Here is an 18,088-nt window from a genome sequence, read left to right as displayed (position 1 = left end):
GTGAATGAAAGCTGGGATGTTTACCAAGGCCTTTCTTCCTTGCTGGTACCTGGGCGGAAGTTTATTTTAGGGATTTTAATACAACTTGTTTAACTCTGTAAACATACCCACTGCAAAATAAGAAATAATGAGACAAGCAAGTTAATGTAGAGATCAAATTTATTAATCATGGATTTACCAAGGGTAGCTTATTTTTATTATTCATAGCTTGTATTGACATCTGATTTTGCAGAGAAATTATAGGATCATTTTTATTAAGATAATTAATACTCTGCAAGGCAAACTGAGTTCCTTGAAGTAGCACGTTTTCTAATTCTCCAACAGGGCTTGGTTTTACTTAGTTATCAAAATCAAACTCTGAATTTCTACACTTAACTTGATGTGGGCACAAATTTATTCTTTGCATATATTCTAAGTGCTCTGGTTCTTCATGCTGAAACATCCCAACTTCCAGAAATTTGGCTGCTAGATCAAAAAAATATCAGGGACCTTCAATTAAGGGTTAAGATTTCAGTAGAGAAAAATATATACACACATATTTTATTATATACAAAGAACAACAAAAAGTTTCACCAAGTAAACAAAAGAATATAAATTACACTCATAACCAATAGCTTCAAAAAGCCCTTAAATCAGTGTGACCTTTTGCATAAGACATAGGCCTTAAAACGGGGTCACACAGCCATTAATCAGAACTCAGGGTTTTTCTCCCATAATAGCAATCTATAGTCTGGGAGAATGGCTTTTTGTGAACTCTGTAGGGGCTAATATGTTAGGCCTCATAAAGGAATGAAATGCTTTTTCACATCTAGGGGGAAACAAAAATATTGACGGGATATTTCCAGGGTTATGTTTACTGTTGACAGTGATTTTAGAGATAACCATAGAGAAGTGTCAAAGATTTCTACATAAAACTCTGGCTATCTCATAATAATGGATAGATACCATTTTCTAGCTCTACAAATGGTTTGGTGACAAAAAGGGAGAAAGTGAGCTGAGAAGGCAGAATAAAAAATTCTAGGGAAGGAGGCAAGGAAAGATACACATAATTCAATCATAGCAAGAAAAGAAAGGATATGGCCTTCCTAAGACCAAGTGCTGGTGATATTTACCTATATAAGTTCAAGCCTAAAAGAACACTGCAGCGTCTATCTATCTGCTATTTAGTAATATACAAGAAAACATTTTTTATTTGTTCTGAAAGAGCTATTTTATATCAAAAGCTAGAAATACATATTTGCTCCATGCAAATCCCAAATGAAATCCAACTTAACACAGAGGGAACTACAGCAATGACAGAAAAATAGGTAGACAGTGAGTCCAACTGCATTTACAGCACTGCCTTGATATTTTCTACTCATTTTTAATCTACACACAAGGCTCAAATTCTGGGGTTACAGGTTTTATTTTTCATTTTCCTTAAAAAGTAAAATTACCAATCCTCAAGTTAACTAAACGTTGTTCTGGGCTCGTAGAGGTAATCTGCTCTTCGTAACAGACTGCTCAATGATTTCTTCTACTTTAGACTTCTCCAATGGATTAGCGCCTCTGTTTTCTTTGTCTTTTCCATGTGATTTTTTATGCTGTGGATTTAAGGGAGAAAATTAAGTCAATATAAAGTAACGTGACACATATTAATCATATTCTATTTTCAAAATTCTCTGGGTTATAGGGAAGAAATTAGGTGTGGAAAACTTTAGAAATACTCAGCACAAATTTGAGGCAACACTTTGCCTGGAAAGTAGAAATGAATGCCTTCTATCACCAAGTGGGGGGAGGTGTTTGAGAAAGAAATTTAATTTCCTGTATGGTTTTTGAAAAAAATAATTACAGATTTTACTGTAGGGCCATGGCTATCAACAGGGAGATTTTTGCCTCTCAGGACATTTGCTTACGTCTGAGGACATTTTTGGTTGTTAAAGCTAGAGGGGTACTACTTTCAGTGGATAGAAGCCAGGGAAGCTGCTAATGAATACCACATAATACACAGGACAGGTCACCACAACAAAGAATTAGCCAGCTCAAAATGTCAGTAGTGCTGCTGCTAGCAATCTTGCTCTAGGGAAACAAAGATGGGCTACTGTACAGAAGTGGCAATTCTGGGAGTTCCCTGGCAGTCCAGGGGTTAGGACTCTGTGCTTTCACTGCAAGGGCCAGGGTTCAGTGCCTGGTCAGGGAACTAAGATCCCAAGGGCTGCAAGACGCAGCCCTCTCTGCCCCCAAAAAAGAGGTAATTCTATTTTAAGCATAGATCTATAGGCTATCTCAAGATACTTTTTATTTAACCTATATTTTATCTTTTAAAAAAGTTATTTCATGTTTCTCATTTGGGAATACTTCATTGGAATCCTTGTACTTGCCCTTAGAGAGCTTTAGGGAACTGATGACTTTTCTTACAGACCCACTCATCAATTCTTAGACAAGTTGTAAAGCAGCTTTACAGTTTCTAACCTAGAGAACTTCCCCAAATCAGATAGATATCAGAGAGAAAAATAATTTCTGGACTTTAGCTAAAGGTCTAAAATCCAATCCCAAGTCTTTTCTGGCACTGTAGGAACTTCCTTGCCATAAGAGAACCACTCAGCCTAGCCTTCAGAACCTCATATGCTGTACTAATGAAAGAGTTTTCACATAGGGATTAACCAGCCACTAAAGTTCTCTTAACTTTCCCTCTTTTCTCAATTTTATAAGATAGAAGAGAGGGTTGAAAAACAGAAATATATCTAGAGTTTTTTAATAGTAAAGAAGAAAGCAAAAGGTAGGAAGATTTGAAGGATAAAATTGCCTTGATGCAGAGAGAGGGGAATTTAATAGAATCTGAGCTAGAATAGCTCAGATTAATAGGTTAATAGGAACCTAATAGCTTAATTTAATAGCTTAATAGGAATGGAGAATCTTTAGATCATGGTGGAAGCATAGACACATCAGAAGCAACACTTCAACTATGACATAAAATGTAGACATTAACATCCTATGCAAGGAAATTATTACTTCACAGACTGTCTCGGCTCATGCCTTTAAATGAGAGGGCAAGATTAGACAGTTCAGAGTGTCCTACTCCCAGAAGCTGTGAAAAGGGGGAAGTCGAGGGCACAGGATGTAAATGCTCAAGGTCAAGGCAGGTGAGAAGTGCAGGCTGCCTCGGGGAATAGTTCATAGGAGAAAAGCCTCAGGCAGGAGACTCAGTCATTAGACCAGAGAGGCATTCAGTCTCATTTCAAACATCTTAGCCTTCAAAGTCTGACTGTGGGCAGAGATAGGCTCCAGGACATCCATGTCAAAGGTGGAGGGAAGAAAGAAATGACTGCTTTTAGTATCATTCTGAGTATGGAGGAAGTAGGAAAGGGGTAAGAATAACAACAGAAGATTACCAGCCAAGGATGGGAATAAGTCAAATTTTGCATTTATCCTACCAAAAAAACCCTAATCAATTATCATACTTGTGTAAATTCTTTAAACCAGAAAAGTTAACAAGCCATCCTAAAGGAATGACTAAGATACTTTTCCTGTTCCATCCATCAAGAGCAATGCCTTTATACTGAATAGCAAATGACAGATTTACGTTAGATGTGGAAGGGTTAATTAACAAGATACAATCAGGTACCTGGAAAAATGGAACCCCACCACTTGATGAACAATCCAAACTAGTATCTACAGATGGTTCCTGAGTTAGAGGTTCTTCAACAGTGAGCACCAGAACCGCATTTTCTTCATCCAAGTCCTAAAATAAGAAGCTAGATGAATTGATAAATTCCCAGGGCTTAAAAATCTTCACATGGTAGGGGTGGGGTTAAAAAAAAATCTTCACACAAGACAGTTTTCTTTGAAAAATAACACAATGTCGATTACTTAAAAGTTAAACCTCAACAAAATTAGCAGAAAGTCTACAAAGTAATAAAAATAATTCCTGTTATGTTTTCACATAGAAAAGTACCTATAATAAAGTGTTAAGTGTGATAATCTCAGAATAAAGAGATTATAGTTTACTTTTTACTTTCTTCGTTACTTTCCAATTTCTCAACTTTTCTATAATTACTATAATTAAATGCACAAGTTGTGGAGATTCTCTACATTCTGCTTCCAGCTCCATCCTTGTATTTGGGACAAGGTAATTCTTAGTTTCCTCACCTGTTAAACTGGGGATAGTACTAGCATTCACCGTATGGAGTTACTGAGAGAATTAACTAAGTAAATATATGTGTAAAATGCTCAGAACAATGTCGAGCACATAATAAATACAACATAAACACTGTCTAGGGCTTCCCTGGTGGTCCAGTGGCTAGGAGTCCGCCTTGTAATGCAGGGACATCGGGTGGACCCCTGGTTCAGGAAGATCCTACGTGCACCAACTCTTGAAGACCATACACCTAGAGCCTGGCTCTGCGACAAGGGACGCCCCCACAACGAGAGAGTAGCCTCTGACTGTCACAGCTAGAGAGAGCCCTCATGCGGCAACGAAGACCTAGCACAGCCAAAATAAGTAATACAACAGACAGATAAAGGTGACTTAAAAAAAGCTCACGGGAGAATTCTAAAATTATGATGCCTAAAATAAATTTTACCTGACTAGTCTCTTTGTTGTTTTCTGAACAGTTTAGCGTTGTTAACAGCTCAGGCTGTTTCATTTTCAACTGATCAAGGAGCTGTTCACGTGGCTGGGTTCTCACCAGTGTTGATGGGTATACATAATTTTTCCTCTGTGGGGTCGTACCTTTAGTGGACAAAAGTGGTAAATATAGAAATGTGGCTTATGAGTAAGGTCTTTTTAATTGAAAAATAATTGTTTTATAATATTGTGATGGTTTCTGCCATACATCAACATGAATCAGTCATAGTTATACATATGTCCCCTCCCTCTTGAACTTCTCTCCCAGCATTTATTTTAATGCTAAAATTTATACTTCCCAGTAAGTCTTTGTCTTCCAAAAATATAACCACTGCCACATATGAGAATCAATTTTGTTATCTGTCAGGCATATGTTGCTTTAAATATTTCCTAAATTTACAACCAATTGCAAGATCCAACCTATGCCAAAACATGAAATTTTCCACCTACAGAAGATGTATTGTAGGGTCTAAGAGGATTCAGAGTGTTCTGAAAATGATGGCAACATTATTGGAACAAGACACAATTTTCTCAGCATGATCAGTTAGATAGAAATAATCATTTTACTGTAAATTTGATGGAAAGTAAATATTAACCAGTTAACATTTCTTTATACTAATTCATGTTCTCATAATTTACATGGGCACTGGCCTTTTCACTTAACATTTATATTTCTGATTTCATTGAAAAATGGATAATAAATATCAAGAGTCTTGGGGAAAAAAAATTAACTGGCATCCTTTAGTGCCATCTCCTTTTATAACTGCTTAAAAAAAAAAACTGCTTTAAAGTATAATTTACGTACCACAAAATACACTCAATGATTTTTAGTAAATTTACAGAGGGTCACCACTACCCCAACCTAATGAATAACTCAATTACTCATCCTGTGTTAAACGGTTTGTTACACCTTCTTTCATGAAGGCCTCCCTGAATACGTTATAGTTTATACAGCTCTGACCTCCCAAAACGGTTATTCCTGAATGCCAGTCTAAAGGAGAGGCACACATAGAAAATGCACAGTGTGGTAAACCTTGCATTAAACTCAATTTACTTAATTACATTCTTCCATTTTTGGTATTAAAATGTCCTTTTATAAACCGCTAGATAGATGGTAGGCTTTCTTTTCGTGCTCTCTTTAACACATTTCTAAAATGTGCTCTCTTAATAAAGCCAGTTGCCTGAATGTTTGTAAACTTTTACTGAATTATGGTTGCCCAAGTTCCTGGGAGTATATGCCATGTATATCATCTAATGCTTGATTAAACCTACTTTAGGATTCCAGTTTTTCCATATTTGAATTAATCAGAGTGAGATGGTAAATCTGTGTCAGGGAATGGCAGGACCTAGTTTCTAGGAACAACTTAGCACTGTATATAGCTGAATTCAACTTCAAAAATTTTTAAATTCAATTTCCCTTTAAAAGTACCTGTTGGGATATCCAGTTTCAGATCCTGTTGTAGAAAGCAATTAAGCTTAGTCAAACCTATTCTTACGGTTTTATTAAGTTCTTGACTTCGTGTCACTAGTTCTTCTTCATCAGTAGTTATCTGACTGAGAAAAAAGTTTTGCTGGTTCTCATTAGCTGCTTTATGCCCACTTAATTGTTCAGTAATCTCTAAACTTGAAGTCTCACAGCCTTGGTTTACAACCTGTAAATGATGCAAATGAGATTTTATTACTAAGATCAAAGTTGCCAGTGCTTTATACAACATTTTAACTTCTCACCTTGAACTTTTCCATAACAAAGGTTTTAGAAACACACATAAAAGTCTAAACAGTAATACTAATAGCCCCTTTATATTCACTACCCGGCCTCACCATTTATTACTACATGGGATATAGGTCAAGTAAGACTGGCCAGTTACTCCTGCTCTCTATAGACAGTTCTGAAGCAATTTCTATATCATTTTATCCTTTTACATCATGTACTTCTCCAAGAGTTAGGAACTTTTTAAGACCACTCCCACATCTAAATGGCATCACTGACTCAAGGGACATGAGTTTTGGTATACTTCAGGAGTTGGTGATGGACAGGGAAGCCTGGCGAGCTGCGGTCTATGGGGTCGCAGACAGTTGGACACGACTGAGCAACTGAACTGAATGCACGTCTAAAAAATTTAGCATTCCTTTCTTTGCATCAAATGTCTAGTCTCTGTTTAAATTTCACGAGTTCTCTCATGTTTTTCAGACTTGTTTGAATCAGAATTCATCATTAGATTTGGTTGATATGTCTTAAGTAAGTGATTATATAATTTCTCATCAAAACTGAGATATTCTAAGAGTAAAAAGGGCCATTAATGATCATTACCCCAGTGCAATAAATATATCAAGGGCTATCCTAGGCAAACCAGGGCTTAAGGCCCTCTAGGTCTGAACTCTCTTTTGATATAGGTTATCCATACTTTCTGCTTTGAAAGAAAATTTCATTGAAGAAACCAGGTATTTTTGCTCTACTGAATATCTCAATTATTAGATATGTTCAATTGCACCTCTGTTATTTTCACATGTTCATTTGTCCTCTGTATCTTCTACAAATTAGTTAGATCTAAAGGCTTGATCTAGACCAGGTTTTAACTTTTTGGCAAGAATATTTCATAGGAGGTACTGAAAGTACATAATGCCTGGTGTGTCTCTCATGTTAAGATTAATTGGTGTGGGGAATTCCCTGGTCGTCCAGTGGTTAGGATGCTGTGCTTTCACTGCCAAGGGCCGAGGTTCAATCCCTGGTTGGGAAACTAAAATTTCACAAGCTGCATGGAAAAAATCAACCAGTGTGTTTGAGTATGGTCACCTTCTTAGTTATAAAGATCTCTCATCAGCTTTTGCTCAGATGGTGTATGCAGTCACTAATGTCCACAAGGATTATTTCACTAGGGGTTTTGCAAGATGGTGATATCCTATCATTTCTTCTGCCTTTTACTAGCTGGAATTCTTCTTTGAAACAATTTTTGTCATCCATTACCCTGCTAAACCAAGACAGAGTTCTTTCAGGAAAGACAGATGACCTTTCAATTGTTTCCCTTGATTTACCACTTCTTAAAATAATTTACTGCTTCCCTAGCACGATCCAAAGGAGACTAATGAAGTTTTTATGAATTTATCAATTTTAACATATCTGATATATCTTAATCCACTGTAGCAATTATTGCTCATGATGCTCAAATTGTACCACCTCTCAATAAGGGAGTGTCTCAGGTTGGCACCTAAGTCTTTTTGAGACAATTCCATTAATCTTTAACAGCATCTTTACTTTCTGGTATGACAAGATCTATAAGCTCATCTGGTGTATTTCCTGCTCCAAACCTGAAATTACCTATTTTTCTGCTAGTCATGGTTCCTTTTTGTGAAAATAGGCTATATGGCTTAAAACACTTAAGTTCTTTTACCTAATTTCTAAGAATAGTAGTAAAATCCTTTCATTGCACAGAAGAAAAACCAAGGCACAAAGGGTTCATGCAAGTGTTAAGTTCAAGCAAACCCACAAACCTATCAGATATCTTCTGAGTAACCAGAACAATATCCTAAATACTTAAAGCAATAACAGGTTTGAATGTACCTGGACAAAAGTAAAAATCATTTATAAGTGAAAAGTATTGTATACCAAAAGACAGCATCTCTAAACCAAAGTAACTAACAAATCAAAAACCAAAGATAATATAGGACAGATCAGACAAATGTTAAATCACCTGGAGATCTAGGAAACGTGTATGTGAAACAAGATCATGTATAAGCATACCAACTGTTATCCTTACGATTTTAAGTTATCCATTATACTTTAGCATGTGTTTTGAAGCCAATTTGTAGCCAAGAATATAAACTTTTCTGATTATCACTGTTCTCCCCAAGGGAGGTTCCAGTTACAAAGTAATTACCTTCAATAAATTCTGAAGTTCCTCTTGCCTTTTACTTAACCAAGATGCCCACTGTTCAGAAAAACAAAGTGTGCTCGTGTTCAGAGCCTCACATCTCCGTTCGGTCTCTTTAGAAATTATTTCAAGGTTGCTACTGAGTTTATCACAGTGTTTCTTAGACTCTTCAACCAATTTTGTACCTTCTTGGTTAAAATGTCTGAGTTCCTCTGACAAATCATCAAAATCAGCACAAAATTTTTCACTGTGAGAAGTTGTTTTGCTAATTATATCTTTAGATTTCCTATAGGAAAAGAGAATAACACTGTTAAAATGAAAAACTAAGACTCAAAGGATACATAACTTGCCCAAGATCACACAGCTCAAAAATGGAATATTCAAACCTAAATAGTCTTATTCTAGAGTTCATGTTCTTGTCTTTTCACAGCAGACTGATATCACATCTGTGACTAAATGACTTTTGAAAATATTTCTTTTCTTATAAAACTTTTTTCAGCCCTTTTCCAGATGTGACACTTTACTTCACACCTCTTAGAGTATTAACTACATGGTTGTTAAAACGAACTCTGCCTAAGTGTTTTTCTCCTTCCAGGTTGCTCAGTGGTAAAGAATCCACCTGTAGTGCAGGAGATGAGGGTTCAGTCCCTGGGTTGGAGGATCCCCTAGAGAAGAAAATGGCAACGCACTCCAGTATTCTTACCTGGAAAACCCCATAGACAGAGAAGCCTGGCGGGCTGTAGTCCCAGGGGTTGCAAAAAGGCTGGACACAACTTTAGCAACTAAACAACAACTGAATCACGTTACTTAAGAACATCTCCTATTGCCTGTGTTACTTAAGAACATCTCCTATTGCCTGTAGCCTCTAGTTTACAGTCCCTAAACTGTCCACAATCAGTTAAGTCATTCTGTTCTTAAGCAGTTTTGCCTTGACTATGACACAAATATAGAACAAAGTCAATTATAAAACTTTCTAATAATTAAAAGACAAGAATATTGAGGTGTGACAAATTAAGACATATAGCACATACAGTGCAATGTAACATAATGCTGATACAAACTAATATAAAAAAATATATTTAAAATTCATCAATGGCATCCTTCTCTCTTAAAGTTCCCTATAATATCAATAGCATTCAAAGTCATATCATAGGAGCAGAATTAAACTTTGGGGAATGAAGGTTACCCTTTGGCAACCCACTTCAGTACTCTTGCCTAGAAAATCCCATGGATGGAGGAGCCTGGTAGGCTGCAGTCCATGGGGTCACTAAGGGTCAGACACGACTGAGTGACTTCACTTTCACCACTAGATGGTACACCATGTGAGCAAATCAAGTGGGGAAGCAAATGTGCCCAAAACCAAAGTTCAGCTACAGATAAAGTGGAAATAATTGAAAAAGGAAAAGAGAATTATGTGGTAAGCTTGCAGGTTATTGACACAAATCCATCCCCTCAAGGAATCACAACCCCCTAGAAATAAAAAGTGGGGAAATGATTCCTAGATTCAGAATCTAGAAAATGGAAATCAGAATGGAACATGATATAATGAATAGGACCAACAACAGAACTGAAAAACTCATGACAGGAGTTAGTAGTAGGAAAGGTGACATCCAGAATTCTAGAGCTGCATCATTCAATAGAAATATGAGTCATATACACAATTTAAAAATTTCTAGAAGCCATATTAAGAAAGAAAACAGATAAAGCAGAGGAACAAGGTACTGGGTAAATATAGCATATGTGTAAGTAAAATACATGAAAACAATGCATATGAAATAGGAAGGAGGAACTGGGAATATACTGTTAAGGCTTTTCATTATACATGAAACAGCAAACTATTTGGAGGTGGATTAAAATTATTTTACAATATATATATTATTAATCTTAGGAAAACCAGTTTTAAAAAGTAATTTTAAAAGCATAAATGACAAGTCAATGGAAGATAAAATGAAAACATAAAGATGCTTGACTTAAATTAGGAAAGGAAAAATGAAAACAAAGCACAAATGATGCAACCAATAGAAAATGACAAAATGGTAGGTTTTAATCCAACCATACCAATATTTAAATGAGAATGGCCTAATCACTCCAGATAAAAGCCATACATCGTTAGATTTAAGCAAGACCCAATTATATGCTGTCTATAAGGAAGCCACTTTAAATATAAAGACTTACTTCAAAAGTAAAGAGATGGAGAAAGCTATATTATGCAAATAGCAGTCAATGGAAAACTGACATTTTTTGTATTGAAAGAAAGTGAAAGTGAAGTTGCTCAGTGCTGTGTGACTCTTTGCAACCCCACAGACTATAGCCTGCCAGGCTCCTCCGTCCATGGAATTTTCCACGCAAGAATACTAGAGAGGTAGCCATTTCCTTTTCAGGGGATCTTCCCAACCCAGGAATCGAACCCAGGTCTCCTGCACTGTAGGCAAACTCTACCATCTGAGCCAGAAGATTTTGAATTAATTTCAGACCAAGTAGACTTTAGAACAACGAAAATTATCACAGATAAAAAGGGACTCTATTAATACATAATGATAAAAGGTATATTCTCCAAGATATATCAACCCTACTGTGTATGCATCTACAACAGAGCATCACTTATATGAGGCAAAAACCTGACAGAACTGAGAAGAGAAATAGACAAATCTACAATTAAAATCAATTTCAATACCCCTTTATTAGTAGAACAAGTAAACAGAAACTCAGTAAGGATATAGGTGACCTGAATAGCACTACCAATCGTCCTAAATGACATGATCAGAACACTATTCATCAAAAGCAGAATACAGATTTTTCTCATATAGGTAGCACGTAATGAAGCATGCCATAATAGAACTACTAGGGCTCTGAAAATTAAATCGTTATTGGAGTCACAGCCCCAAAAGGTGGGCCAAGACCTTCCCACTTAAAAAAGATTTAAATAGGGTTCTGAATCACCTAACATAATAAACAAAATGTTCAGGAAACAACTGAAAACCACTCTGGAAAATCACACCTTGAGTGAGTCAAGACAACAGGTACCAATACTGAGATAATTCAAATGTTGGAACAATTTCATAAGGATTTTAATCAACCATGATAAAAATGTTTTCAATGAGCAATTAAAATACATCTAGAAAAAACAGAAAGAGAATCTTAATTTTCAATGAGCAATTAAAATACATCTAGAAAATAGAGAAAGAGAATCTTAACAAAGAAATAGAAGAGATTTTTAAAAAGAAGTAAAAGGAAATTATAAAACTGAAAAAAAGCAATAATTGAAATAAAACATCTCACTGAATGGGTTCAACAGTAGATTAAACAGGACAAAAGAATGGTCAGTGAGCATAAAGACAGATTATAGAATTTACTTAATCTTATCAAAGAGAAAATAGACTATATATCTATAGTCTCAGAGAACTATGGGACCACAGTAAAAAAAAAAAAAACTGAACATTTGTGTCATCAAAGTTCTAGAATCAGAGGAGAAAAAATACAGCGCTGAAAAATGTTCAAAGACATAATGGAGGGAGTTCCCTGGTAGTCAAATGGTTAGGACTTGGTGCTGCCATGGCCTGGGCTTCAATCCCTGGTTGGAGAACTAAATCCCACAAGCTGTGTGCCAAGGCCAAAAAAATCAATCGATCAGTCTTGGTTTTTTAAAAAAAGGGATGAAAATTTCAAAGTCTGGTGAAAGACATAAGTCTACAGATTCAAGAAGCTGCTGCTAAGTTGCTTCAGTTGTGTCCGACTTTGCAGTCCCACGGACCACAGCCCACCAGGCTCCTCTGTCAGTGGGATTCTCCAAGCAAGAATACTGAAGTGGGTTGCCATGCCCTCTTCCAGGGGATGTTCCTGACCCAGGGATCAAACCCACATCTCTTACCAGTTCTTTACCACTAGTGCTACCTTCAAGATGCTGAGCAAACCCAAAGATGATTAAATCAAAGAAATACATAAGCAAATACAATATAATCAAGTGTTTAAAAACTAAGGACAAAGAAAATATCTTGAAAGCAGGTACAGAGACACTGGCTATACATGAACAAGATTTGAGTAACTGTGGATTTCTCATCTCTTGGAGACCAAAAGGAAATGAACAACATATTCCAGGTACGGAAAGAAAAGACTTGTCAACCCTGAATTCTATAGCCACTGAAAATACTGTTCAGGAATGAAAGGAAAATCAAGATATTGTCAGACAAAGCAAAACAGCATTTGTGGGCAGCAGACCTACCCTAAAGACTAAAGGAAGTTCTCCAAACAGAAGAAAGCTTGAAACTTCAGGAAGGAACAATTTAATGGGCAAAAATAGGGGTAAATATCAGAGTATTTTTATCCTTGTGAGTTTATAATATCTACAGGCAAAAAACTTGACAAACCCCACACCTTACACAACAAAATTAAAAACCAGATCATGGGGAATTCCCTGGCAGTCCAATGGTCAGGACTTGGTACTTTCACTGCCAAAGACTCAGATTTGATCCCTGGTCAGGGAACTAAATTACTGCAAGCCACGTGGTATGGCCAAATTAAAAAAAACAAAACAACTCATGGATTTAAATCTTACATAATATTATAAAACTTCTAAAAGAAAACGTAAGTCTGATTGAGCTGTATGATAAGGATATGAGACTGGCAAGCAGTGAACTATAAAGTAACATTAAACACTAATGCAGGAATCAGCAAACTTTTTCTTTAAAATCCAGACAGCAAATATTTTAGGCTTACAAGTAGTCTTTGATATACTCCTTATGGTACAAAAAGCAGCTAAATACAGCCAAAGACAACACGTAAACAAACTGGCAGATGGAATAAACAAACACGGATATGTCAATAAAATTATCTGCAGTAGCAGGCATCCAGCCGAGTCATAGTTTGCCAAACCCTGCTGTAATTAGTAAATATATATTTCATCATGAATATGAGTTAGAAATTGTTAAATTACTTAATGTGTATTCTAAAATTGAACAAATATGTAAATATATTGTGGATGAAAGCCAAGTTTCTCACAGTCTGAAAAAGCAGCACAAATATGGACTGAAAAGATACTTATGTGCACATATATGTACGCATTCACACATATATTTCCAGCTATGTCCACCTGAGAAGCCTTAAAGGAAATGACACCCCAGTAGCAGTAAGAACATCTAGTACCCAGATCTTGGTTTCTATTACTATGATTTTAGAGCTGGAGCTGAGAAAGTACAAGATTACTGGAACACCATGCCATGTGTCTTGTCTGTTAGTTGCTCAGTTGTGTCTGATTCTTGGAGACCCCTCAAAAAAGACAGATCATATCAAAAGGACACAGAAGACAACTTGAAGAGGCTCTCACTAGCCAAAACTGGGACAGGGAGCTCCCTGCCTGCCCAGCAGTTAGGGCTCCATGCTTCTACTGCAGGGCGCACAGGTTTGATCCCTCTTCAGGGAACTAAGATCTGACAAGCCACGCTGCACAGCCCAAAAAAAAAAGATAACAACAAAACAAAAACCTGAGATAATTTGAGCATCAAAATTTAAAAAATAGTGGATTATAACCCAGAGGATAAAAGAATCCATGAGTACATGATAACATAAATGAATAAGAATAAATGGCAAGGGAAAGGGAAAGCTCTTCCTCTCAGTAGAATGCCAGCTAACACATGTAGAAGGAATGATGGGATTAGAAAAAAATCATTTGACAACCACTACCATAATTATTTCAGACATACATATCAATGGATTCTAAGATCAGGATACTTACATAGTTTCAAAGTATCTCTCCTTAAGTTCTTTATTAATTGCAAAGGAACTTTATAGGGGAGAAATCTAGAGGACAACACTATACCCAAATTATCAAAGTTAAACCTCTTGATATCTGAGATGCACTAAGAACACACTACTTTTGTGTTATTCTTGACAGATCCAACTAACCATGAAGGCCACCCCAAATAAGGGACACTCTACTAAATATATTCTGTGCTCATGGAAAAAGAAGAGGCCATGAAAGACACAGACTAAGCAACTGCTCCAGATCAAAGGAGACTCAAAGAGAGGTGACAATTAAACGCAACGTGTGATTCTGAATTAAATCCTGGACCAGGAGCAAAATATTTTTTTATTTTTTTCTTATAAAAAACATTAGTGAGAGAATTGGCAAAATTTGAATTAGGTATGTATATTAGATAACAGTAGTTCTCAATATTAACTTGCTAATTTAAAATAATTGTTACAATAGATAACTAATAAGAACCTACTGTATACACAGGGAATTCTAGTTAATATTCTGTAATACTATACATGGGAAAAGACTCTAAAAAGAAATGGGATATATGTACATGTTTAACTGATTCACTTTGCTGTATACTTGAAACTAACCCAACATTGTAAATCAACTATATTCCAATAAAATTAAAAATTTTTTTAATAAAATAATTATAAGACACTATCTTATGTTTTTAGGATATACACTGAAGTATTTGGGGAAAAGTGGAGATTACAAAGACCATAACTTATTCAGAATATTATATATATATATAGTATTATATATCATATATCTGTATCCACTGTCATTCAAAAGAATGTTCATCTACAGCAATATTATATAATACAACATACTAACTATATGGGCTTCCCTGGTGGCTCAGACAGTAAAGAATCCACCTGCAATGTGGGAGACCTAGGTTCGATCCCTGGGTTGGGAAGTTCCCCTGGAAAAGGGAACAGCTACTCACTCCACTATTCTGGCCTGGAGAATTTTATGGACAAAGAAGCCTGGTGGGGTCACAAAGAGTCAGACACAACTGAGCAACTTTAACTTCACATCACTTTAACGTACTATATAATATTATATAATTATTTAATATATAATATTACAGAGAAAGGGGGAGAGGAAATGAGGATGATAAAATGAACATAATAAAATATATGAGAAAATGGGTTGATAGGTATTTGTACTATTTAAACTTTTTATTAAACTTTTAAATAATTTCAGGTAGAGAAAAGCTAAAGCAAATTTAAAAACAGCTTACTGCTCTGTATTTTCTTGAACACTGCTAAGTGGTTTCTGGATGTTTTTACACTTTTCCTCCAAATCACAGTATCTCTCCTCCCAAAGATTGATTAACTGGTAAAGTTCCTGTAAGAAAGGTGCAGGGAGGGAAAAGATTGAAATTATAATGGTTAAACTTTTTACTCCATACTGATATAAAGTATTTTCCCATAGGTGAGGATGATACACATTCCTGACGAGATCTTTAACTCCACCTCTCTGACAGGGGAAGGTAGCAGAAGTGATGTTAAAGGAATAATCATATTAAAGGCATTAAAAAAAAAACTAAATAATTAGCAAACTTTTAAATTAGCAAGCTATTTTAACTATAAGTAACAAGTTACTTTCAGTGTACTTCAGAACTAACCAAATATACCAAAAAGGGAACCATTTCGACAGATACACAGAGTTGCTTCTTAACTGATAACACTACTTACTAGAAGGAAAAGTAATGCTGAAAATCTAATGGGTCAAGCAGTCCAAAAATACTGTCAACTAATATAGCTGAAACATTTTATAGAACCTAGTTGGATCATTTTAATGTTAAAGGAGCTTATCATTTTCTCATCTGTGGCATCTTGAAACACATCTCTGAATAACACAGCAGCTGACAATACACATTTAACACACTGATTTTGAATAAAGTGTCAGTATTTCTGCTTATCTCAAAGTAGAGGGAAATGCAGGCATTAGATTTATCTACATGTAAACAGGTTTGTCAGTGCTAACCTTAAGTTCTAGAATATCTAAGAAACAGCTCAGTTAGTAAACCTGCTTCTTTTCAGCCCAGGAAGTCAAGTCACTCATGCTAAAATACTTCTCACATAGGTGTTCCTCAGAATATATACCTAAAAAGATCTAGACAGGTTTAAGGCAAACACTCTATGAAGAGGTATAAGAAATTGCTGCAATTTCAAATTTCAGCAATATGTTCTAGAAACATATAGAAAAGCTCCTCCAAAAATGGATTCCTTTCAGGCAGTTTAATCACCACCATAGCTATAAGGGGATCTAAATATTGTCAGAGGTTCCCAAGGACTCAGTTTCCTCATTAGAAAACTGAGCTAGTAACTGAACCTGTATCTATACTGGTGGGAGGAATAAATACATAGTGAGTTACTCAATAAATGTTAACTATTACTTGTACTAATTTCAATATTAACCTTTTGTGTGAAAAGTTTTATGCTTATCAATTAGGGAAGCAATCTTATTTTAAAATTGCTTTTTTTTTCCATTCCATCCAAGAGGGGTGTTTTTGTTTTGGTTGGTTTGGTTTCTTTGCTCACAGTGCGCAGCTTGTGGGATCTTAGTTCCCTGGCCAGGGATTGATCCTGGGCCACAACAGTAAAAGCATGGCGTCCTAAGCACAATACACCAAAGAATTCTCTCAAGAGGTTATTAAATGATTACACATGATAATGGATGATTCACAAGCTTCATTCCCATCTAGAACTTTACATGGCACCATAATTCAGTTAGATATATTGCATAGGATGTGCCAACAATCATATTAGTAACCTAAAAACTCTATGACTTTGCTTGGGTGACCTTTTTAGCTGTGAACGCCAGGTCATAACACAGTAACTGTTAGTTCAACTACACCAAGCTTTCTGAAGACAAGGGCTTCCCCACCCAAGCAGGCTGTAAATAAATTCAGAACCCAGTGTCACCCTGAAGGAAATCTGACTTCACAATGTTGGGGTAGTTTACCAAAATGGCTTCAGAGTAGACTGCTTTAAAAAGACACATTTATTCAGTGTCATGATCAGACTGTTACATTTAGCAATCAACAGAACAGGTGCAAAAAAATAAAATCTACATTAAAACCCTCTGTTGGAATGCTTTACACTTTCTACAGAACAGAAACTAAACTGTTACAGAAATAGTCACAAATATAGTTCTCAAGTTTTTCTGCCCATACACATAAGTACTGTCTAAAACGTGTCTTCTTTGAGGCAGCTAGGCTCTGCCACCACCATTTTTGGCTGAGTTCATAGATCTATTGCAGCCTACAGCTTTCCCTGTCACTTCTCTGGCTCTCCTCTCCTGCCAAGCTTTGTTTCCTTCTGCCACTGCTCCAGCTACTGTGCTGCTGGAACCGCTAGAGTCACCTGGGTTGTAATGTACACACAAGTCGCTTTAAATGTTCTAATCATTTTCTTCTAACTGTACTCCCAGGGCACTATTTCTGCAGCTTCATCTTTCTTCTTGGTATGAAGAAAGGACTGCCTTGTCTCACTGCACTCTGAATGTAGCAGATCATCAAATAGTAACTGATCGAGACGTACTCTTATTTCACATTAATTACTGTTTTAAGCAAAAGTGCTGACAGTATTTTCAGGTTTCTAATTTAGTTATATAGCATTCAGTCTGTAACAGGGATCTAAAGATCATAAAGCTTTCGTTTTACACTCAAATCACCTATATACCTGTGATTGGATTTTCTTTGTTTTCTTCATGTCTTCAGTTAAGGTTTCACACAGCTTCTGTGATTCAGCCAAGGAAGAAACTGTATTTTCTTTTAGTTCATGTAGATTGTTACACAATGTACTAAGAAAGCCATCCATTTCCTTCTTCTGATCTTCTATCTTTAAGAGA

At 36.0% G+C, this 18,088-nt stretch overlaps 1 protein-coding gene across 1 annotated transcript in view; it reads right to left on the bottom strand.

The window, feature by feature from the left end:
* Positions 1–1,451: 1,451 nt before the first annotated feature.
* The window catches only part of KIF11 (kinesin family member 11), a 40,179-nt gene continuing 23,542 nt past the window's right edge, over positions 1,452–18,088 (bottom strand). Inside the window, exons 16-22 of the mRNA XM_052661216.1 lie at positions 17,920–18,078; positions 15,471–15,577; positions 8,482–8,761; positions 6,036–6,258; positions 4,563–4,711; positions 3,605–3,721; positions 1,452–1,583 (exon numbers count right to left, since the gene is read on the bottom strand). Of these exons, the coding sequence (XP_052517176.1) occupies positions 1,452–1,583; positions 3,605–3,721; positions 4,563–4,711; positions 6,036–6,258; positions 8,482–8,761; positions 15,471–15,577; positions 17,920–18,078 (1,167 nt within the window). The remainder of the gene's footprint in view (positions 1,584–3,604; positions 3,722–4,562; positions 4,712–6,035; positions 6,259–8,481; positions 8,762–15,470; positions 15,578–17,919; positions 18,079–18,088) is intronic.

This window comes from Budorcas taxicolor, chromosome 23 (genome assembly GCF_023091745.1).
Source record: "Budorcas taxicolor isolate Tak-1 chromosome 23, Takin1.1, whole genome shotgun sequence".
Lineage (NCBI taxonomy): Eukaryota > Metazoa > Chordata > Mammalia > Artiodactyla > Bovidae > Budorcas > Budorcas taxicolor.
Note: the sequence above shows the minus strand (reverse complement) of the source record. Positions and strands in the feature narration are given on the sequence as shown.